General features: G+C 33.3%; 2 protein-coding genes and 1 pseudogene across 4 annotated transcripts; 1 reads left to right on the forward strand and 2 right to left on the reverse strand.

Moving 5' to 3' along the window:
• Positions 1–5,592: 5,592 nt before the first annotated feature.
• On the reverse strand, positions 5,593–8,028 carry LOC131611231 (uncharacterized). 2 transcript variants are annotated; one of them, XM_058883320.1, is made up of 7 exons: positions 7,950–8,028; positions 7,536–7,774; positions 7,157–7,238; positions 6,996–7,062; positions 6,379–6,564; positions 6,213–6,273; positions 5,593–5,912 (listed from the first exon to the last, which is right to left on the reverse strand). In XM_058883320.1, exons 2-7 carry the CDS (start codon positions 7,762–7,764, stop codon positions 5,740–5,742), a joined length of 798 nt encoding a protein of 265 aa, XP_058739303.1. In that variant the 5' UTR covers positions 7,765–7,774; positions 7,950–8,028; the 3' UTR covers positions 5,593–5,739. The 2 variants fall into 2 exon arrangements, with proteins under 2 accessions (XP_058739303.1, XP_058739302.1); XM_058883319.1 differs by lacking the exon at positions 7,950–8,028 and having other exon boundaries at positions 7,536–7,869.
• Positions 8,029–13,598: 5,570 nt separating this feature from the next.
• Positions 13,599–18,122, reverse strand: LOC131608905 (uncharacterized). 2 transcript variants are annotated; one of them, XM_058880488.1, is made up of 7 exons: positions 17,763–18,122; positions 15,437–15,595; positions 15,253–15,334; positions 15,005–15,071; positions 14,267–14,452; positions 14,100–14,160; positions 13,599–14,018 (listed from the first exon to the last, which is right to left on the reverse strand). In XM_058880488.1, the coding sequence occupies exons 1-7, from the start codon at positions 18,091–18,093 to the stop codon at positions 13,855–13,857; spliced, it is 1,050 nt and encodes a 349-aa protein (XP_058736471.1). In that variant the 5' UTR covers positions 18,094–18,122; the 3' UTR covers positions 13,599–13,854. The 2 variants fall into 2 exon arrangements, with proteins under 2 accessions (XP_058736471.1, XP_058736470.1); XM_058880487.1 differs by having other exon boundaries at positions 15,437–15,598.
• Positions 18,123–19,002: 880 nt separating this feature from the next.
• Positions 19,003–22,103, forward strand: LOC131611232 (uncharacterized; annotated as a pseudogene).
• Positions 22,104–25,792: the final 3,689 nt, after the last annotated feature.

Below are 25,792 nucleotides of genomic sequence, written 5' to 3' on the forward strand. Positions count from 1 at the left end.
AACACCGGACTGTGGCTTCTGGTAATCTTCTTACCTATAGGATCATATAGCCAATAATCACACCCATTTTGCCCATAGCTAATGAAGATACATTTTTTTGAATTTGGATCCAACTGGATATTTCATCCTTTGGAATATGCACAAAATCCTTACAGCCAAAGACTCTCAAATGATCATATTTGACATTCTTTCTAAACCAAATTTTATCTTAAACTTTACTGTTCAAAGCAGTTGTAGGAGTGAGATTAAGAACAAGCACCTCCATGCAAAGTGCCTCACTCCAATAATGATTGGGAAACTTAGCTTCTGAGAGCTTACACCTTACTCTCTCATTTAGTTTTCAATTCATCCTCTTTGTTAAACCATTAAATTGAGGAGTTTTAGGAGGAGTCTTTTCATGTGTAATATAATGCTACTGGCAATGGGCATAAAATGGTTCTAAATACTCACCACCATTGTCAGAACGAACATATTCCAGCTTCTCGCCTATCTTCCTCTGAACCAAAGCATGGAATTCTTTAAACTTCTCCAACACTTGGTATTTTGTCTTCAAGGCATAAATCCATATTTTCCTAGAACAGTCATAAATAAAGGTAATAATGTAAAGTGCATCACTACAGAAATTTACCTTTAATAGACCACAAACATTAGAATGTACCAATTGAAGCAACTTTGGCTTCCTTGATGGATGATGTCTCTTGAAAGATACTCTATATTTTTTACCATCAATGCAATGAGAACACTTCTCCAAATCTGCATTCTTTAATCCTAGAAGAACATCCTTTTTGGTCAAAATAATCAGTCCATTTTCATTAATATGACTAAGTCTTTGGTGCCACAAAGATGCTTCCATGTTTATAGCATTCACATTTTCCCTAGAAACCAGAGCATTTTTCCAATACGATTTAGAAAGTTTCTCCCCTCTAGCCACAACCAAGTTACCTTTGTTGAGTTTCCACTTTCCAGAACCAAAGTGATTATCATAACCACGATCATCAAGCATGTGCACAAAGATCAAATTAAAGAGGATTTCTAGAGCTTGTTTGACACCTCTAAGCAAGAATTTAAGTCCCATGTATGTTTGCAAGCAAACATCGCAAAAACCTATTACTTTAGATACATTATCATTACCCATCTTCAACACTCAAAAATCACCAGAAGTATAAGATGTGGAAAAATCCTTCCTTGGTGTAACATACAATGTAGCACCATTGTCAACTATCCATGTGCTCTAGTTTGATACAATATTAACAGACTCATGATTATGGAGAATAACAAGATCATTACTAGTAACAGTAGTAACACGATCATAATTGTGATCTTCATGATCTCTTTGTTTAGAATTACCATTATTGTCTTTGTTATCCCTTTTCCACTGATAACAATACTTCTATAATGACCCTCCAAATTCTCGTGTCGTTACTTGGTTTGCTTCTATAGTTCTCTCTACCACCCTTCGGTTCCTCTTTCAGACTTCTTCTCCTATTTTCTGTGACAAGTACCTCATATTGGGATGAATAACTTGTGATGGAAATCCAAAATGTCTCCCAAGACTCTGGTAAAGATAACAATAGAAATAGTTTCAAAAGTTCGTCATCAAATTTGATACCCATTTTTTACATTTGATCAGGGGGGCCCTTGAAATTCACTCAAGTGATCTAAAATAGAAGTCCTCTCCTTATGCTTCAAAGTTGTGAAGCTATTCAACAAGAACAAATTATTATTCCCATATTTAAAGGCATACAAGGACTCTATCTTCTCTCACAAAGTTTTTGCATGTGTCTCATTAATAATATAATTATAAACATTGTCTTCTACATATTATCAAATAAAATCACATACTTATAGATGTTCAAACTAGTAAATGAAATTTCTTCAAAAATAGTAAGTCTTTCATCTTTCTCTTCCACAAATGGTAATTAGAAGCATACAATAACACCATCTTCATATTTGTATTTGTCTCCATTATTCAAACAAGTAAAATAGCCCCTAACCAAGAGCTCTATTCTCACTCTGATGGGAAATTGACACACAATAATAAACCAATACTCAGCAAATATAAAATTCCATAAATTTGTAAGAACCTCTGAGGATCAACTACTATGTGACAGCAAATAGAACAAATATAGGCACTAGAGAACACTGATATTTTAACGTGGAAATCCTCAATGTGAGAGTAAAAAAACCTTGGGTCATCCATACCAAAGAAATAGATCCACTATAATCAAATAAGGGTACAAAATAGTCTCAAAGCGATTCACAAACTAGTGCTAACAATAGTAAAATAATAATGCAAACTAGATTACAAATCAGAAACAAGAAACTGAAAAAATACCCAAATCTAAAGCTTTCGTCAGAAGCCAATATCTCTCAACTCAGACTTTATTTTGAAAATTTGAATAATCAAACGGCAGACACAGGTGTTGCAAACCTTTTCTCCAAAAATTAAATTGATCCAACAATTAACGAATCTAAAGTTACCAATGTACTAAGACTGGTTACAGAAAAATGAGAATATGTTTCTCTCCTCTTTTCTCTCTTTTGAAAGCTGGTTTATGTGCCTTCTTCTCTCTCTCTCTCTCTCTCTCTCTCTCTCTCTCTCTCTCTCTCTCTCTCTCTCTCTCTCTCCACTTAAATAAGTGAGACACAAATGGGCTAACATATTTGGTCTCTAAATATGAAGGGAGTCCAAACCCAATAAATCTCCCTCTTACAACTATGTCGAGGAAATCACCAAATAAGCGATATCACAACCATTATCGTTTGTATGAACTTTAGCTAACTCAAACAACTTAGCATCCAAAACATTGTGTACCCAATGATATCTCACATCAATGTGTTTGGACCTATTGTGAAATATCGGATTCTTACCAAGATAAATAGCTCTTTAATTATCAACAAATAACACATATTTTTCTTGAACAAACCCAAACTCCAGCAAACAATTCTTCAACCATATCATATCTTTGCGTACTTCACTAATAGCAATGAACTCTACCTCTGTAGAAGACAATGCTTCACACTTCAGCTCCCCCTTCAAATTTAATCATATATCCCAAAATGATCATTGTCTCTAACCATATTATAGTCAAAGTACCCCTATATAGTTGTCTTATCTCCTCCAAAGCAAAACCTCACATAAGTAGTACCACGAAGATACCTTAAAATTCATTTTACCGTATTCCAATACTATCTATTTGGATTTGACAAAAATCTATGGTAAATGAACCTCCATAAAACTGGTCTTCAGACTAAACACAACCATATCTAGTTCTCAAAGATATGCAGCCTCCAATAACAGATAGTCTACTGCGACCTCCTTCAAAGATGAAAACAGGAACACACGTTTGCCAAGGAATGTTTCAAAGATTAATATATATATATATATATATATATATATATATATATATATATATATATATATATATATATATATATATATATATATATATATATATATATATATATATATATATATATATATATATATATAGTACTACAGACCTTCATTATAGTACAAGCCTCAAAGATTAACATTGCAAGGAAGACTCGTAAAAAATGCTACCAACCTAAAAGATAAGCACAAGCATTCTATTTATCTCATAATTATAATTTTGGTGATGATGTTTGATAACTGTAAATAGAGATCATTGATTATAACTAATGTTTCTTATTTTTGAAATGCTCAATGGAAATCATATATCGGCTAAGGTAAATGACAACTACTTTGCTTTACTTTTAATACATGATGTTACATTATTAATTTTGTGATTCTTACACAATGCACACATGATCTTGTCGATTATTAGATAATGATTTAAATATTTGTACAACATGACACACCATAACAAAAAATAGTGATTTTGTTAAAATTAGATAATGATTTAAATATTTGTACAACATGACACACCATAACAAAAAATAGTGATTTTGTTAAAATTAGATAGTGATTTTCAAATTATCCGACTTATTGCATATAATTAAGAGTTAAGAATAGCCTCAATAAACAGCATAGTCAACTCTTTCGCTTAACTCTTTAGGTGCGACGAGAAAGGACCAAACAACTTAAGAAATTAAGCTCCATCACCAGACTTTTTGTTTCGATGAGGATTTCCTTAACACTTTTTATTCCAAAGACAAAGGAACCACATGTTCTACCAATATGGATTCATGTCCGGCTAAGTTTGATCAAAATATATTGAAACAATTTAGCTTCCTATCAGCTAATAAACATATATATGTATTGACTAATGATTTTTTATTTGGAACTAGTATATATTTATGTCATGTACGATAGAAATTTGGACTCCCCCTCCAAGCTTTTACGAATGGTTGAGTGAGAGTTGTAACTCTCAAATCCAAAAAGTAGGACACCTTTTTAAGCTCCTACGTTTGTTTGAACGACACTATCAACATCCTCACAGTACCCTTATTTCTCATCTAGTCATCAAAATCAATGCGTATTTATCTCATTCACCTCAAATCAAGGACTAATCCTTAGAACGGAGAAGGGGACATTTACGTCCTGACCAACGACTTATTCTCAAAGATGATAAGATGTTGATAAAACCAAAGACAGCATGATCAAAGCTCAACCTTGATGAGTCATGTGTCATTTGCTACGCCAACATATAAACAAACACATGAAAGCCAAAAATACTATGTTCAAAGTCAACTTCATCATCAAACCAATCATTAATATTGAAAATACTATTTACAATAGCCCACTAAAGAATTTATAATCAGGAAACGTTAGATTCAAATCGTAACTTGACTCCATGTGCAACCCACGACCCCGGTGAGACACCAGACTCAAGCCACTACCTGACTACCTCAGCTAAGGCTTGGGACTATAGTTCCTACATGGAAAAATGGTCTAATAAGACAACCACATTACAAGAACTAACCAACATTCAGGTGATCCAAGCCCAATAACACAACTTCAAAACTATATAAGTTAAGCACTATCAATAATCAAAGTACACCTTTGTTAAATCTAAAAATCCCTCCTACCTCTAGTAACTAAGTCTCAAAGTATTTGTAGGTACCACCCCTACCATATTGGACCATAACATCAAGATACCAATCACACCAAAGTTTGTCATGAAATTCCAATCAACACCATCATCAAGCGATCGTGCAAAAAATTTCATATCTATTGTGAACATGAGTTTCATATCAGAACAAAGTTTCTCATCATCACAATCACTTGAAGATAAAGACTTGTTCCAAATTAATTAATTTTCTTATTATACCTTTAAATAATTATCACTCAGTTTATTTTTGTTATTTTAATTTATATTTTCCATACCATTTTATAATGATAATTTTATAAAATAAGTCATAATTTCTCTTTTTCAAACTAATTTACTTATGTTTAGTAATAAATGTAAAAGTGCCAAAACAATAATTAAAAAAAAGTAAGGGGATAATAAAGACCTATAGAAAATAGGAAAATGAAAACTATTTAATCATCCGCATTTAGAGTGACAAAATTGATGGATCGAATAAATTTAAATTTAAATGAAAGGATTAGTCCAAACAACTAATTATTTCACTAACAATTTATTAATTCATTAATAATCCATCAAAATCTCTTTTCTGTCAACAAAAATGATGGCTCAATATATGTTACACTAATCACAACAAATCCAGCAACTTCATTCATCTTTTGTAAATTTAGTTCAAAAACAAAAAAAATCATACTAAAAGAAGGAAATCTGATATACAACCATATTTTCAATTTTCATGTTGACAAACTGTAAGACTATTGATAACATTGAGGTAGAATTTCCAAGAATCACTTCTTTCATTAATCCGTTCTTGACCAAATGGATGCTGTTCTACATACTTCACCATATTTTCAGCATTTGCCACTCCATCCAGATATCGTCGTAGATTGCCTCCGGCACCTGACAAAAATGAGTACACCCTTCAGACACGTATTGGATAAACAACGTATTTAAGCACTTATAAAATACGTGATGAACACGTAAGACCCATCTTGGAGAATTTATGAAAATAAGCAGAAAACGACTTATGAATATTTCATAATAAGTTGTTTTCATAAGCTCGTTCAAACAGTTTTACAAATATTTCTTCGTCGATATTTAAGTTTTGTTATGCTTTTCTAGCTATTGCTACTAAAACAAACGAAATCAAGCCGAAAAACAATCTATCTATACAAATATATAGGTCATTTTGTATCATACCTAGTGAAATGTCATTGTGATTCTGATAACTGTATGTATGGGGAAAGATTGAATTGTAAGACTACAACAATTTTAATCAAAACATTAAACATAAGTTAGTTGAAGATAACAATGAAAAAGAGAGACAACAAAAAAAACCAAAAGAAAAAAAAGTCGGTTTATTTACCGGATTGAGCAATGCCTTGTAGGGAGAATCATCCAAAAGCAATGTGTTTGACTCATTGTAATATCCTTTATCCCAAGGAAGATTAGGATCATATTTGTCCCAAATTTTCTTTAAATCCTTAAAAACAAGTGGTTTGTGTCTGTTTTCAAGTGTTCTGAAACATGTTTCTGTACAATGTGACAGATCCTGTCAAGAACAACATGTAGAATGAGATGAATGTAAACCAATGTAAAAATTAATGCAGACATATCTCAAAGGTTTTAAATAAGAAGTCACTGTCGCATAAAAGCTTTCACGATTTCGGCCGGTGGTCGTGTTGTGGTTGCGTAAAGATTTTTGTGGTTTATGTCTGTGTAGATGATGTGTTACTGATTGCGATCGTTGCAGTGTGAATTAACCATAATTTTTATATTTTGAAATTTCCGCGTCCGTAATGGTGCTATAATGGTCTTTCGTGGCCGTAACAGCGTTTTAACGGTCGTAACAGCATTTCGTCTACAATTTTTTTTCTCAGTATTAAAACGGTAAATAACACTATCGTCGCCTTATTATATTGTTTTGTCGGGGCCATTTTCGTGGTAATATACAAAATAGATGAAGAAGTGATTAGTACTTACCCAACAGAAAATCAACTTTTGTTTCATGTCTCCCATCAAATGATCAACAACCCTATCAACATATTTTCTGCAAAATCATCAAAACGCATTCGTCAATAAGCGACAACAAATTAATTCAATGACATTTTATAGAACAGAAGGATTAAGTTGAAGAATAATACTTCAATCTTGAAGACCACAGAGCCACATCAAATATCTCAAAGCAGAAGTTCAGAAACTCAAGATAAAAAGGTCTCTTGAATACTGAAAAATCAATCCAATCATTAAAAATAAATTAGTCCATCATAGATTCAGTTCATATACACCGTCATTGTGCCGCGAAAACTATTACACTGTCACTCAATTGTAATGTGTCTGGTCTCAGCACGACACAGACACATGTGATTACATTCAATTATACTCGTCAGTTGTCATCCAAGTCCAACACTTCAAATTAAAAATGTGTCTGATCTAACATGACACTGACTCAGACACATACACGTGTGATTATATTCAATTAATTTGTTTTATCATAATACTAATAATAATGTTATTTCTTACCTGCTTTTCTGGAAATGGTTGCATCTCGTGCAACATTCTTTGGAGGTGGAGAAACAATGTCAGCAAGAAGTCCATTAATATCAAGAACAAGAAGCTTCTTCTTCCTCGAACATCGAATCGAAGAAATGCATAACTTGTTTTCCTCATCTTGTTTTTCATCATCAACTGATAATTTTGTTACAACTTCTTCACTACAAGTATTCATCACCTTTGGTACACCCAAACCCATTTTCTGAATTCTGTAAACAAAAACATCACAATCACACATAAAACAAAAAAACTGATCAAACAGAATTGAAGAAATTAGAGAGTAAGATACCGAAGAAGTGTGTGAATTTAGTGATTCGTGACTTGAGCACAAAGAAAATAAATAGAGAAAAGAAAAGTTAAATTGAATAAAGATATAGCATTGACCTTTGGTTTTTCGGTGTTTTTTTTAGTTGAAAATTGGAACAGTTTTTATGGGTGAAACGAAAAGTATCTTACAATTCAGTTCAAAGGACAAAGTGGGGAAGTGAAAAGTGTTCTAAATGTCTGTCTCTAAGATTTTTGCCAACATGGAACTTGATTAAAAATAGTTAATTCATTTAATATATTATTTTTACTAGAATTAATATAGTAGTATTAATTGAAATAGTTTATAGTTTAAATTTTAATATTTTTTACTTTTTATGTATTTTAGTTATCTTAAAATAAAATAAATAAATAATGATTAAATATATTTTTTATATAATTTTATATTTATAAATTAATTCAAGTGCTAAATCTAGCAAATATTACAAATCCAATTAATTAAATTATCTCTTATAAACTACTACTATCTTTGTTAAGGGTGTAAGCGGGTCAGAAATAACCAATTAAACCAACAATTCAAACCAAACTAAACCAAAATAAAACCAATTGTTTGTGGTTCGGTTCAAAAACCGAACCAAACTAATGAAAACCGGTGTTGTTTGGTTTGGTTCTCGGTTTTAGTTTTTAAGAACCGCCAAACCGATGAACTGAACCAATGGATATGATTACGCTATAAAATTTTTATTCCAGTCATCATTAATCCCAAATTTTGTATCAGTACAATAATTCTTCATCTTTGTTTACACTTCTTTCCGTTAAGCAAAACATGCATCTAGAACCAAACTCCAAAATATAGAAATTCTTCATCATTGTTTACACTTCTTTCCTTTAAGTAAAACACGTATCTAGAATCAAACTCCAAAATATAGAAAGTAGAAACCATAAGTCAAAAAAACTTTATTTCACTGAACTGCAGTTCTACTGCCTGATATATTATAGTCTTCTTCTTCGTGTTCAAGTTCTCTTTATTATTTTTCATATTTTGTTTTTACCTTTTTCGTTTCTTCTTCTTCAAAAAATTCATTCCAGTTTTGTTACAAAATAGTTTTTTATGTGTGTTTGAGGTGTGAAACATGTTAATTGATGTGTGTGTGTGTGTGTGTGTGTGTGTGTGTGTGTGTGTGTGTGTGTTTTGTTGTGTTCTATTTGTTAAGCTTTCAAATTCCTTCCCAAATTTCTGATGTTAAATGTCAACTTTTATATTTGATAGAGAACTTATTTCATGATGCAATAGAAATCATATCCTTGTTTTGTATAAATTAAGATCAACTTGTAATAAATTACATAAAATGTGTTATTTTAAAAAATGATAGTATAAAATACACCAAACAACACAATGATGAATATAATGTTTGAAAAAAATATCATAAACCGATCAACTGAACTAAACCAAACCGAACCAAATCGATTAGTTTGGTTTGGTTCCATTTTTGAAAATGTTAAAAACCGAACCAAACTAAATCGATGGAGATATCATCGGTTCGGACAATTTTTTGACCAAAAACCGGTCCAAACCGATCCGATTACACTCCTAATCTTTGTCCTTAATTATAAGACCCTCTCGAGTTTTTTCTTGTACTCCCTCGACCTTATTTATAAGCAAAGATTCTTTTTTTAGGTTCATTGAGTAATGAATGTATCTGGTCTACTATATAAGGCCGGATACATTCATTACTCAATGAACCTAAAAAAAGAATATTTGCTTATAAATAAGGGCGGAGGGAGTACCTTTTTATAAGAACTTTTTTCAACTTTCAAAGTGCATTAATTATTTTTTCCGAAACACACCCTTAACTATATCACATCTTTTTCTTCAATTAATAGTAAATACTCATGTATAAAAATCATTTATTTCTCTCTCCTAAGGATAAGTTTAGAAAATTGTACAAATAATCAATAATTTTAATACTCTAATCAACGTTATTAATTAGCATAATTTTATCTACTGTATCTTATATTTAGGGACGGGTATAGTATCATATATTTATACTAAGTTTGTCAGTAATAGCCTAACTTGTCATATATTCATTGGTGGAGTTATAGGTGGTGTCATAATCGTGTTAATCACTCGCACCACCACCTCCTAACTAGATTTTTTTATGAGCATGACATCGCACGGGTGGTCTCTAGTTGTCTGTGAAGTTTGTGGCCTCCTTGTTATCAAAGAATCGGTGAAGCCACAATGTCGTTTGGCAATGGTTGTTTGTTTCTTTAAAATTTGTTTGGGTCGTTCTCTAATATTGTCATTAATTTTTTAATTATTTGTTCTTGGTGTTCACGCTCAAGTATATTATAGTTTCTCTAGCCTTGTCTCTCTAGTATCTCAAATCATCTTTCGCCTTTATGTCGCCATTATACTTTTGTCATCGTGTTGCCAAAATGTTGGTTCTGATTGGTGATTTTCTTTTTTATACTTTATTTTTCTCGTTCGATTTCAAATTTGTTGAGTTCTACAGATTTTAAATTTTTTTCAATTTTGTGTCCACCGTGTTTAGGCATTTGGAGTTGTTCTTTAATATGATTCAATCATTCGTGATTGAATTTAGACTTATTAATTATAAATAGTCTTAAGTTTGTTGTTGTTATCACAATAAATTGTTGGTGTGTGGACTTGTTACTTTGTTGGCGGCCATGTTCATATGTTGTTTTCGAAGTTCTGAGTCTGTATTTGGTACCTCACATACTTATTTTTTATTTTCAATTCAACTCCGTACTCACATGTTGGTTCACTGAATTGAGCAATATTTTCAATTCAACTCCGTACTCACATGTTGGTTCACTGAATTGAGCAAGTGACGCAGAATTATTTGTTCTATATTACAATTACTTTGTCTTTTAAGGGTGTTTCGTTCCACTCATTTGAATTTTTTTTTTGTTGAATTAGATTTTATGTCCATTCGGCTTTGTAATTTCTTTTTTTTTAGTGTACTTAGGATGTTGGAGATCCCCCTGTTTAACTATAAATAAATAAATAAATTTTTGTTATCACATCATAATGTTTGGTTGGAAAATATTTTATGTGGAGTTTCAAATACAAACTCGAAAAGATTTGATAGAGTGGTTTGTAACTTTAGTTGGTTAGACATGTGCTATTTTGTGGTGTGCAATACTTTAATCAAGTTGAGATCAAATCATTATCCAATGCTTCTTTCATTTGATTTAGTTGAAGTCAATTTTGTTGGAGGTAACTCCCTCAAGTGTGAGTTTATAAGATGTTCTCCTTCATGTGAAAGCTCTCTCTTCCACATTCACGTGTATCTGTTGACTTTCTTCAACTACAAGTAAGTCGGTCCCTTTCTCGAACCAAAGGCTCATGATACTACTGTTGGAGGCAACTTGGGAAGGGGTCAAAGAGGGAGCATGCTACACTTGGGACACACTTTGTGAGAGACACACCACTTGTCCACCTAAAACCTTAAGGCTATGTTTGGGAGTTTGGAGGAGAAGGGAGGGGAGGGCTTTGAAAAATAGGAAGGATTGGGGGAAAAGAATAGAAAGGTTTTAATTTGGAGGATTTTGGAGGATTTGATTTTCTTCATAACACCAAAAACCCCCCTAATTTGGGGGAACTCAAAATTTATATTAAAAGAAGGCTTTGGAGGGTTTTGGAGGGCTTAGACAAAATGATCAAATATAATTTTTGTTGTTATAGTATTTCAAAAAGTAAATATACATTAATGATAAACATTATTTTATCATTCTAAACAAAATCTTTTTTTCAAAAAATGTTAAAATTTTCTCTATATTTTTAAAAAAAATTAATTTTTGAAATTCTTCCTTTCCCTCCCCTCCAAACTCCCAAACATAGCCTTAGGTAATAAGTGTGTGGGTACTCTCACTTATAAAGTGTCCAATCTTTCCTTTTCTAACGAATGTGAGACTTTTTCCTCACACTTGATTCTCAACAAAATGTACATCTCAATTTAAATGCATGTAAATGAGGGTTCAACATGAAGACTATTTTAACAAGCTTGAAAAACAAAGGTGGTTTGTTGTCCTATGTTCATTTTGGATAAGAATTTGAAGATTCTAAAGACTAAACAAGAGTAGAATAAATCATGCTTTGCCTTCAGGAGAAAGTCTTGTCATTTGAGAATCACCACAATGAAATTCAAATTGACTTCAGGAGCAAGAAAGAAAGGCTCAAATTGACTTGAAACACTACTGGTGATTTCTTGTTAGACAATAACAGCATCAATTTTCGCAAATATGACAAATGACGTAAAACATTGACATTTAATTATCAATTTAGCGACAAAAAAATGTCACTAAAATGTTTTTTTTATTTATTTATTAGTTTTATGCATAAATCTTAATCTTCTTGAAATCATCTTTGAATTTTGTTAGTTAAATTAAAAAATAATAATAGTCGCAAGAAGATCGAAATGGTAATTAAACTTGAAACATGATAAACTAGTTGTATCATACCAACAAAAATCATCTTCTTTATTAGACACATTAAGTGTCCTTACATGTTAGAGAATCAATGATGTTGTATTTACTACATTTCAGGCCAGTGAGTGAGGTAAGCTTGATGCGATTTTCTTCTGTGATTGAAAATCTTTTTCACTAGCTGTAATTATGCACTTTACAATGTCATATGAGGTAAGCTTAATGGTGCAGAGAGAAACAATAAGTGTAGCCTCAGTTCTAGTATATCTAAATGTACAATAACATATCATTATATTATGGCCATAATTATAAATATTGAGTAAGCTTTTAGATTAGAATGGAAATAACACCAATTTTACAGTGGAATGGTCAATTTCATTGCATTTATTAAATAAATAAGCATTGAATTAAGAATTGAAAGATTCTGAATCACTTATTGAACATTTGTTTTAGTTTTACAAAATTCTTTTTTTTTTTTTAAATGTGAGTTTTAAAATTTTAAAAAAAATAAAGTTTGTTTTTAATAAACTAAAAGACTAACTTTAAAAATCTTTGTAATATAAATATATATTATTATTAAAATATAATCAAAATTATAACTTTAAAAAAAAAATGTAGTTTTACAAAAAATAATTTAAATAGTTTCAAACTTAAGTAAGTTTTTGAAATAATACTCTCTTTTCTAAATTATAAGTCAATTTGTCAAAAATAATTATCCCAAATTATAAATATTTTACAATTTCAATATATCATTAATGACTTTTTCTTTAATATACCTTCAACTTTTTATTTCTCTTTTACTTTTTTTTTAATGTAATTATTGAAAGATATTTTTATAAAGTCCTGCATCATTTATCTTATAATTTGGGTCAGAAGTAGTAATACTTAAAAAATATTTATATTCCACTTAAATTCATTTATTTATATTTATATATTAATATAAATAATTATTCATATTTATAAATCAACAACTTTACAAAAAATAATTAAAAGTTGAAAATAATTATTACAGCTTTCCTTTGTTTACAATTTCTCTTTAATTTGTATTTGAAATAACTTAGTATCACATTCATAACCGAATGAAAGTAAATTAGATTGGAGCTCAAAATTGTATTAGACCAACTTCTCAAAAATTCATTTCTATATTTTTAATTATTTGTCAGTTTAAAATACTATCAGTCTTTACATGCGTCATTCTTTAATATAAGATACATAAAAGAAAAATTAGTCCCTACATATAACTAATTTCAAATTTATTTAACACATTTATATACTTATTTTAAACATACTCTAAAAGATAAACAGCACCACAAAAAATCTAGCAAATTCATGTCTGCATTTTTCAACAAAATTCTAACTAACAAGAATTTTTTAAATACTTCAACTCTAGAAATTTATCCAAAAGGGGGTAATCATAAATTAAAATACAACAGTAATAAACTAGAACAGAGTGCCCTTAAATGCAATCATGCAAAAATACACAGTTATGTATTATTGATTAGAGTTAGAGCTAATCAAAGAGCTGTCTCAAATTCTTCAAAATTGATATTCCAGTTGAGAGGGCACGTGATTCTCACTTTTTAGGTTTAAGCGACTGAAGTACATCGCAGTAGAAGCTCCATGATTCGCTTGTCTCGCTGATTTGTTTTTGACCAAATGGATTCTGCTCTACGAACTTCGGCACATTTTCAGCCTCTGCTAATCGCTCCAGATACTTTCGTAGATCACCTCCAACAGCTGACACAAATCATTATAGCATAAGCATAATCAAGTAAAACTTTCTGACCATACAAATAAATAGGTCATTCTGTAACATACCTAGTGACTTGTCGTTAAGTTGTCGACAACTGAATGATGGCGGATATATTGAATTGTATGGCTGCAATAATTTATGAAACATTAAACATGAGTTAGGACATGTCACTATATATGGTAGCTGAAAATCTAAATCGAAAATTGATAAAAGAAAGAGTTGGTTAATTTACAGGATTGAGTAAACCCTTGTAGGGAGAGTCATCTAAAAGCAACGTATTTGATTCATTGTAGTATCCCTTCTCCCAAGGAAGATTAGGATCATACTTATCCCAAACTCTACTCAGATCCTTGAAAACAATTGGCTTGCGCTTGTCGCCAAGAGTTTTGATATTTGTATTAGTACATTGTGAAATGTACTGTCAAGAATAGGCACAGATGAGATGAAAGTACACCAAAGTTTTGAAGTAATTTCAACAAAAGAAAAAAAACAGGTTAGACGAAAAACAGTGAAACCATCAATCGATAAGAAATCCAAAAAAGAGACAATCATATATATAAATTTAGAATCCAAAAAAACGGCGATACACCATGAAATTGAAGTATAGATGTACAATTGAAAAACAGGTTAGTTCCTAATAGGGGTGGCAAACAGGCATGCTTGCCCCATAAAGTCAACAAAAGAATGGGGCAGATATGGTGAGGCTGCAGGCCTAAAACCTTGACCCGCCCCGAGAAAAAATGAGGGCGGGCAGGACGAATCTACGAACACGGCACCTTTAAAGCCTATAAATTACAAAATATTATATTCATGCCCGCGCCCACAAAAAAACAAGGCGGGGCGGATATATTAGAGAGTGCCTCTATACACCAAAATAGCTTCGCTAGATGACAAGTTATGTGAAAACTAAGGAAAACAAGAGTTATTATTTTGAAAATTCAAAGCAAATGGATAAAGTGCTAGTGCTCACCCAACAGAAAATCAACCTCTGCCTCTTGTTTCCCATCAAATGATTAACAATACTGTTGACATTTTTCCTACAAAATCATAAAATCCAGGAGTTAATATAAGCAACGGATAATTAATTGCTCACCGTAGAATAAATCGTTGCAAAAAGGGTAGCTACTGAAACATAAATGCAGACAAAGTGAGAAAAGATAGTTGTTGAGTGATATATTGTTGAATGAATTTATATAAAACAAAGTTGAAGAAGAGTACTCCATTCTTGAAGACCACACAGCCACATCAAATTTCTCGAAGCAAAAGTTCAGAAACGAAGCACAAAAAGGCCTCTTGAATACTGAAATGAAATAAAATCCAATTAACAGAGAAAGTTTATTGGTTTCTTGAAAAAAATACTTCATTCAGTGAAAAATAGAAAAGGAAAACAATAATTACTCACATGCTTTCTTTCCTATCATTGCATCTCTTTTTATTTTCTTTGGGAAAGGGTGTGCAACTACGTCAGCAAGAATCCCATTAAGGTCAAGAATAAGAAGCTTCTTCTTCGAACATCCAACAGATTTTCCAATGGAAGGAATTGGCAAATCCTTTGGCCTGTCTTCTTCATCAGTAATCGATCATTTTTGCATTTCGTTAGTACATGAATTGTAATGCCTCGGTTACATTGGGTTTAAATAGTTCAAAAAAAAGTGGGAAATTATTAAAGTAAGCATTTAGCAGAAGATAAATAATAGTCCGAATCATAAAAAAATAAAAAAACAGACAATAATGATATGCAAGAATAACCAAAACTTGATGGTTTTTAAACAAACCCGAAATAAATAAACTTACCACCCATCAAAAGGCTCCTCAGTATGTTCAAAGTGTCTTTTTCCAATAGTTCAAGACAACATTACTACTGAGGTTTATAATCTCAATAAGTACACCAAAATTTTAAAAATCAGTTTGAAAAAGTGTTGTTTCCAAACAGCGCGGAAACAGAAAAAGTTGACAAAAATATTGGCATTCTTTTAAAAATAATAGTAGTCATAACAACTCAAAATCATTTACATCAAAGTAGAACAGTATAATTAACATACTGACATCTCATAATTAATTCAAATACCATCATCAATTCTCAATTATCGTTCAAATCATTTTATAATAAAAATAATTACTCAATGCCATGGAATCCGATCTGCCTCATCATATTGGAATGGTATAAGTTATCACTTCACAGAAGATGATAGTATGGAAATCTATGGACCACCGGCGCATCTCATGTGGGTAATCAAGCTTGTTTTTGAGGAGCTAGAAGTTTATTTGGTTGAGGCATGAGACTTATCTTTCTGGAGCATATAGTTCGTATCTACGTAAATATTTTGTAGACTACGAGATCCATCCATGTGGAGCACACAGCTCAATTTCTGGGTAAATAACCATGAACTATTGGACATATCCATATGGAGCACATAGCTCATCTTGGGTAAATAACCATGAGATACAAGAACCATCAATATGGAGCACATAGCTCATATACGTAGACTACGAGACCCATCCATATGGAGCACATAGCTCATCTTGGGTAAATAACCTTACGATACAAGAACCATCAATATGGAGCACATAGCTCATATTGGGTAAATAACACAAAGGGACACATGGCTCATCTTTCACATATGGGACATTCCGGGCAAGTGATTGTGAGATATAAGAACCATCAATAGGGAGCACATAGCTCAGCCTGGGTAAATAACTATGGGACACATGGCTCGTCTCAGACATGTTGCTCATCTTGAAAATATAATCGTGAGATATACGACCAACCAATCAATAGGGAGCACATAGCTCATCCTGGGTAAATAACTATGGAACACGTAGCTTGTCTCATACATATGGCTCATCTGGGGTATATAAATGTGATATAGAACCAACCAATCGAAAGGGAGCACATAGCTCATCCTGGGCAATAACTACGCAACACATGGCTCGTCTTGTCTCATACATATTGCTCGTCATGGGTATATAAATATAACCGTGAGATATAGGGCCAAACACTTGATAGCAGCACATAGCTCATCCTGGGTAAATAACAATTGAAAATATGGCTCGTCTCATACATATGGCTTGTCCTGGGTAAATAACCATGAGATAAAGGACCCGTCGATAAGGAGCACATAGCTCTTTTGGGTAAATAACAAAGGAACACATGGCTCACTCATCTCCCACATATAGCTCTCATCTTGGGTAAATAAATGTGGAACACATTGCTCATCTCATACATATGGCTCATACAAAGCAAAAAAACCGTGAGATATACAAAACCCATCAATAGGGAGCACATAGCTCATGTGAAACACATGGCTCATCTCAAACAGCCACCCAACAATCATCGATCAAAAACCATTATAGTTTCATTTGATACAAACATGGCCAAAATGGACTATCCATACCAACTATCCTTTCTAATCCTTTTTCTCATTATCATCATCATAAAAACACATTTGTCAAAGGATTAATCCATACCATTCCATCAAAAGCAACAATCAACCAAGCATACATATTCAACAAATCATAAAAACATCATTCGCAATCATAGAATCAACAGACCAATTGAATATATATAACAACAATCAATTTCATAATCCAGCCCAGCATTTCACAAATCCCACAATTTACAGAGTTAGGTTTTCATCGGAGCATCGATAAAACCCTAATTCGTTTCAAATTCCGAATCCATCAATTCAATGTACCATAAAATAGTTCAAAAAAGTGTGACTACTTACTTGCGGCAGACTTTTCAAGCTCACAAACCACGTTACAGTTCAAAACATTATTCTCTTGAGCGGTTGCTTCCTTCTTCTTCTTCTTGCTCGACTTCCGTTTTCTCTTGAGTGATTTATCACTCTTTGGGGAAGGATTGTTGTTATCCATACCTGTATCTCGTTGTTGAGAAATTTGAAAATCAAATGAATCGGAAACAGATTCAATTTGAGGAAGAACTGAAGAATTAGGGTTGAGAATGGGTTGAATTCTGGCTGTGGGAGGGAATGGACGGTGTGGTCGGACTGCTAGCGGCGGTGGTTTAGAGAGGAGACAACAGTGGCTTGGGTTCATTAGGGTTTCAACTGCTCATCGTGCACTTCTGTTTCTTCTTATTTATATTATCTTGTTTTATTATTATATTGTTTTTTTTTTTTTTACAATTATATAAGAAAAATTAAATATGGTATTTAGTATTCACAGTCTTCTATAATTTTAAAATATGCAATCACTTATGAGTAGATGATTGCATAACATCAAATTAAGGGTCATGTAGTTTGTTTCTCTTTGGAGCATTTAGAAATGATAAAAACTTCAACAGCAAAGAAGTTACATTGGAGCAAGTGTTTGAATAAATCGAAAGGAATTTATGGAATATTGGAATTGGCTAAACGTCAAATCTAATTGATAGTCAAATTGTGTATCTCAATGGTACTTGTCCCCCAAAAGCTTCTTCGAATAAAAGGTTTGTAAGAGTGCTCAAGGAACTGTTTAAGGATCTGATCACAAGTGTATGCAGCGGCAGTGCAATCTTAGACCATGTGCAATGGTAGAGTTATTTAAAGTCAACACCACAAAATCATGTGCAATGGGGTGTGTAATGTAGTGTTGAGTGTGTGTTGGAGGAGAGAGATGTTGAGAAAACTCAACACCATTTAATCTGACCGAGGGCATGACGTGGCAGCGCCTCATTGAGAGAGTGGGTCTTAATCCACGCGGAGAGAGAAAGAGAAAAGGGATAAGTGCAGCCATGTGGCTGTGCTTGATTGGCTGACCAGATTTTTATCCATTTAATACTTTGAACTCAATTATTTCGTTGCAAATTAATTTATTTATTTTTTTTACCAAAATTCATGATTTTTTTTCTCTATAAATAGAGACTTGGTTCATTTGATTTGGACACAGAAAAAAAAATCAAGTTTTTCACTATCTTAATTTTATTATTAGTGTTTATTTTGAAGTTAAGTGTCTTTTTTTAGTGAAATGGATCCCAATAATCATTTTAACACTCAAAATTCTGCTAATTTTCCATTTAACCAAAATCCCAACAATTTTCCAAATCCCAACAATTATCAAAATCCCAACTATTATCAAAATCCAAATCAATTTTCCAACCAACATCCTCAAAACATACCTAATTTTGGTTTTCCACCAAATTTCAACCAGTCATCCTCTGTTCCAAACTTTCAAACATATTATGGATCTATGCCGAGAAATCCATCTCAAACACCCCCCGTTTAATGGTTATGTGACAATGGCGAATGCAAATTTTCCAAGTGGTGGTGTACCTGAATTTCCCGAGTTTTCAACACAACTAACTATTGGTGGCATGATAGTTTCTAATGAAGTCGGTCCGAATTCAGAGGATTCAACTCCTAAGAGCAGGAAAACTCAACAACCAGCATGGAACACTGAACAAAATTTGGTGCTAATTAGTGGGTGGATTAAATTTGGAACAAGCAGTGTTGTCGGGAGAAACCAGAAAGGTGAAACATATTGGGGTAAAATTGCTGAGTATTGTAATGAGCATTGCTCATTCGATCCTCCGCGTGATGGACCTGCATGCCGAAACCGTTTTAATTATATGAACAAAGTGTTGGGTAAATGGATTGGCGCTTATGATGGCGCTAAGCGTATGCAAGGAAGTGGTTGGTTGGAGAATGATGTTTTGGCAAAAGCGCAGGAATTATATGCATGTGGGAAGAATGTTAGATTCACTTTAATGGAAGAATGGCACGCTCTCCGTGATCAACCACGTTATGGTAGTCAAGTAGGAGGAAATATTGGCTCAGGAAGTAGTGGATCTAAGAGATCTCGTGAGAGTGATGCATGTGGCTCAAACACTGCAGAATCCAGTGCTCGTCCTATAGGAAGGGAGGCAGCTAAAAAAAAGGGTAAAAAGAAAAGCAAGGAATATGCCTCGGAGGTGGTGGACAAAGAATGGGCTGAATACAAAGAATTCAAGACGAAAGAGCTTGAACGATTGGACAACATAGCCTTGATGCAACAGCAGGCTAACAATATAGCCTTGGAAAAGACTAAAACCAAGAAAATGAAGATGTATCTAAAGCTAACTTCCGAAGAGCATCTAGATGACCGGAAGAACCGGCTGTTGAAAAAGTTGGAGGCAGAACTGTTTGATAATTAATTTCAATGAAGTATTTGTCAGTGTTGTGTTTGCTTTAATTATTGTTGTTTCAATATGCCAGTGTTGTGTTTGCTTTAATTATTGTTGTTTCAATATGCCAGTGTAGTGTTTGCTTTAATTATTGTTGTTTCAATATGCAAGTGTAGTGTTTGCTTTAATTATTGTTGTTTCAATATGCCAGTGTATTGTTTGCTTTAATTATTCCTTATCTGATAATTAACTCTATACAATGAATTATTTCGAATCCGTCAGTGGTCCACCACCCAATTCGAATATATTCCTTATCTGATAATTAACTCTATACAATAAATTATTTCGAATCCGTCAGTGGTCCACCACCCAATTCGAATCTATTCCTTATCTGATAATTAACTCTATACAATAAATTATTTCGAATCCGTCAGTGGTCCACCACCCAATTCGAATCTATTCCTTATCTAATAATTAACTCTATACAATAAATTATTTCGAATCCGTCAGTGGTCCACCACCCACATCCATTTATATATAGGGACTCATACATCCATTTATGTACCAATATCCCAAATCCCATCCAATCTACCTCCAATATCACAAAAAAATGGATCCATCACAATATCATTTTGATATCGCAGCCTACAATCAAAATCGTGAAATTGAAGAAAATTATATAGTCAATCGATTTAGAGAGCGTAGAAACAAAATATCGGAAGATAATGCACCTCGTAGTAGAAAATATCTCAATAGAGATCATGTAGCGGCAAACCAAAGACTAATTGACGACTACTTTGCCAATGAGCCTACATATGACGATGCAATGTTTCGTCGTCGGTACCGGATGAAAAAAAATGTTTTCCTTCGAATCGTTGGGGACCTTTCAAGTAGTGATAACTACTTCACCCAGCGAGTTGATGCAGCCAATAAAGAAGGTATATCACCCTTAGCAAAATGTACCACAGCAATGCGAATGTTAGCATATGGTGTGGCAGCAGATGCGGTCGATGAGTACATCAAAATAGGAGGTACTACAGCATTGGAGTGCTTACGTAGATTCTGTAAAGGAATCATACGCTTGTACGAGCAAGTGTATCTGAGAGCACCAACCCAAGATGACCTGCAAAGAATACTGCATGTTAGTGAAATGCGGGGGTTCCCAGGGATGATTGGGAGTATTGACTGCATGCACTGGGAGTGGAAAAATTGTCCTAAAGCATGGGAAGGACAATTTACTAGAGGGGATAAGGGAACCACCACAGTTATTCTTGAAGCAGTTGCATCTCATGACCTATGGATCTGGCATGCCTTTTTTGGATGTTCGGGAACGTTGAACGATATAAACGTTCTAGACCGGTCACCAGTGTTTGATGACGTGGAACAGGGAAAGGCTCCAAGTGTGAATTTCTTTGTGAATCAACGTCCATATAATATGGCATACTATCTAGCTGATGGTATCTACCCTTCTTATCCAACTTTCGTCAAATCAATTAGACTTCCTCAAAGTGAACCCGATAAATTATTTGCAAAATTTCAGGAGGGATGTCGGAAGGACATCGAACGTGCATTTGGAGTGCTCCAAGCTCGATTTAAAATCATCCGTGAACCAGCTCGCTTGTGGGACATAGCTGATTTGGGTATCATCATGAGGTCATGCATCATATTACATAATATGATTGTTGAGGATGAACGAGATTCATATTCTCAACGTTGGACCGATTTTGAGCAATCTGGGGAAAGTGGATCTAGTGCACCACAACCATACTCGACCGAGGTGTTACCCGCTTTTGCAAATCATGTGCGTGCTAGATCAGAGTTCCGTGATCCAAATGTTCATCAAGAATTGCAAGCCGATCTAGTGAAGCACATATGGACAAAGTTTGGAATGTTCCGTGATTGAATTATTTGTGTGTTGTATTGCATTTTAAATTATTTGTATCGTACTAATTACGTTACTTGTGTGTTGTATTGCATTTTAAATTATTTGTAACGTACTAATTACGTTAATTGTGTGTTGTATTTTAAATTAATTTAAGATGATTTATATCGTATCCAATTATTTAAATAAATTTTGTTTTTATTACAAAAAATTAAAAAATAAATTATTAAGTATTTATTATTTTAATTTAATTTTAATCGATAATTGTAATTTTATGTAATCATAAAAATAAAAATAAAATTTAAATAAGAATATGAAAATAAAAAGTGGTGGGGTAGGGTGTTGAGTGAAAAACCATTGGAGAGGGTAAAAGTTGAATGGGTGTTGAGTTATTAGGTGGAAGAAAGAGAAAATGATGTGGAGTGTTGGGAGTTGAAAAAGTGGGTGTTGAGTTTTTCAACCATTGTAAATGGTCTTAGTGTTACAGACTAAAGTGTGGGTTGGGTCTTGGTCATAGAGAATGGGTTTGTTAGTAAAATTTGAACTAGTGGAGTGCAGGGCCAGTGCTTGTCAAACTTTGATCCGTTTGTGGTGTCATTGTGGGGGAGTTTTTGGAGTTCTCTTTTTGAACAAATAAATCCTTTGATTTTGTTCTAGTGCGGGTGGAAATTCCAATATATAAATAATGGCATACCACTTATTATACCAAAACTATCCCGTAACCTTCGAGGAGGGTAGTTTCAACCAGAGATCCGGCTTTAAGTTTTGTTCGTATGGGACATGTTCTACTTTAAAGGAGAAGAAACATGAGGATAAATTTCGTATCTGTTGCATATATTTTGCCAGCTTGACTCTTTTGCCTGATATTGTCCCGAGACTTGGTTAGCTACCAGCAGAGAATCACTTTTGGATTTTAATTTGGTAGCTCTTGTTCCAAGGTAAGGACCATACCGACGGTGAAAGCCTTGTACTTTACTTGATTATTGTTGGCGGTGAACTCAAACTTCAACGTCTGCTCGATAACTATATCTCTCAGTCCTTCAAGCACTATTATTGTTCTACTTCTCTTTACATTGGAGGCGGCGTCTATGGATAACGCCCATTCTGAAGGTGGACCTTCCTTGATGGGTGAGTTAAGTTCGGCTACAAAGTCGACTAGGGCTTGAGATTTAATGATCCCCCTCGAAACATTCTAGATGTCATATTCCGAGTTATTCGATCTGTAGCAACCTGCCTAAAAATTATACTTAGAGAGTCGCCACCTATTCTGAAGGGCGAATAGGAAACCCTACACAAATAAGAGATTGAGGGTAAGTTATTATAATCAGGCTGAGGGAAGGTATGAGGCACCCTCAGCCCTTTCCTAAAGGCTAACAATCAAAGATTAGGGTTGCATGGCAGAAAATTAGGGAGAAATGTGGCAAACAGAATTTTAAGACATGATTGAGATTTTGAAGAGGGGGACTCGCCTTGTTGCCAAGTGCCTACGTACCTCCTTAGGGAGGATCAGAGTCTACGTAGTTCGGGAAGGGTTGTACGCCATTTAGAGTTGGAATTTGATTTGATATGGTTTTTTAGAGGCTTTTTGGTCAGCCTATCGCAGTTTGGGTTTGTAATTGTAGTTTTGAATGGAATTTAGAATTATTAGGATTTAGGGCGTACAACCCTGATTTGGCACTATTAACCGCAATGATCAATAGGTTTGATCACCATGGTTAAAAGATTTGAAATTTGCATCACTACCAATTTTAATCGATTGATTCGATTATCACTAATAATGAATTGAGGTATATTTTAATAATTTTTATGGAGTTTTATATGCATTGTTACCCCTCGTAACCGATTGATTCGGTTAAAAAAGAATAACAAATTAAATCGAGGGAAAAACGGTTAATCATCACAACTAATAAAATAGTTGCAACCATTTAACCAAATAATAGAAATCATATTTTATTTAATTAAATAACATTTTAATTAAAAATATTGTTAACCATAGCGATTAATCGATTTAATCGGCACGAATAACAAATTATAATTTTTAATAATAATGTCAAATAATATTTTTTATTTACAAAAATAATTGTTATACATAATTAATTATATAAAAGAATTAATAAAAAAACAATTATATTAATTAAATGGAAAGAGTTAATTAGGCTAAGATTTAATGTGGTTGGTTTGAGGTTTATAGCATGGGAGGCTAAATCTGGGACGTAGGATCAGAGTTAATGGAGATCCCATGGTTTAGATCTGAGGGTGTATGATGCGAGTTATACCTGGAGACGCACCGGATCTATTAGAAATTCACAGAAAAAAACATGTTGGAGCTGGGTGTTGAACCCACGCCCCTTAGGTCAACTATGCCTTACCAACGCAACTACGCACGCATGTTGTTTAAAATACACACGCAATACAACATAAGCAAAGGTGGACTCATATCGGAATAAAACGCGCGCCAAGATTTGAATTAGCCAATGCCCTGGGGACACATCATCATCGTCCCCAAAACCCCTGCATATTTTGCTACGATTTAACGACGAATCTCATTCGTAGCTAACTGACCTGGGAAATAGCGATTAAGACTCCATGACACGTAAACGTTTCGCGACCTGTTCATTCCCTTCTTTTCCATCATGCGAACTCATCTATACCATTATTAGGCCTTGATTTTACTTCTAATTAAAAGCCCTAAATCGAAAACCCTAGAACTCGAAACTGACTCTAATGGCAAAGCACTTTCCAGACACATAAACTCCCAACAATCAATCCAAAAACGTTCACAACATCAAAACAAACCTAAATATGCAATCAATTTCTAACATAGATGCATGAATCATTCAGATCGAACAAGTTTTGGAAGCGACTTACCTGAGTTAAATGGAGAAATTTCTGGGGGTGCTGATGTAGAGTAAGTATCCAGACACGTTCAGAATCCTTCTCTGAATCTTTTGCAACCTTCAATTCTCGTTGAAAGGACCAAATTCCTCGAAACCGATTTTGAGTTCTTGGAGCCTTTTTTTGGTTCTTGCAAGTGCTCTCCTCTGCAGATTTTTCAACCCTTATTCATGTGCACGACCTCCTCTACTTATAGGGAGTGATTTAGGTTTAGAAAAAAGCCCAAACATCTCTTGAATCCAATCTTGCCATGATTGAGAAATTTGATTTGCTTCTTGAATAATAAGTTTCTATTTTGGTCCCAATCTTGTGTCAATCTTTTCCATATCACTTTGGCACGAAAATAGATCATATTTGAGCATTAATACTGATTAAAAAAATAATCAAAACATATTTTCTACCAAATATTTGATTCTCCATTTAATTAAAATCATTAAAAATTAATTTTAAATGAAATAAAATTATGTAAAATCAAATAAAAATGATATAATTCATGGCATATGTTTTGTATAGCTTGTGGACCGAGTATGGGTCATAAAATGTAGGCCCATATGTAAGAATTTCACTTTTGAAACCCTCCTTTTTTACATTTGGTCCCTCAAAATCTCCCAACTTTGATTGATCATATCTCACTCAATATTTAAGCTATGAGGGATTTCTAAGACTTTTTGGAAACCTCAAGAGGTCCTCTACAAGCCACTTTGGAATATATTTTTCATTTGGAACTTTTATCTTGATCATATCCTCTTTGGGAAAAAACTACTTTTGAAGGATGCCTGAAAATGACCTGTAATCTTTTGCTTTGTATCTCTTAAATGAAGCATTTTTAGCCTTGGCTTGTGAGAGACAAAGTTGTAGAGAATCCAATTTCCTTCAAA

Source organism: Vicia villosa, linkage group LG6, assembly GCF_029867415.1.
Source record: "Vicia villosa cultivar HV-30 ecotype Madison, WI linkage group LG6, Vvil1.0, whole genome shotgun sequence".
NCBI classification, from domain to species: Eukaryota; Viridiplantae; Streptophyta; class Magnoliopsida; order Fabales; family Fabaceae; genus Vicia; species Vicia villosa.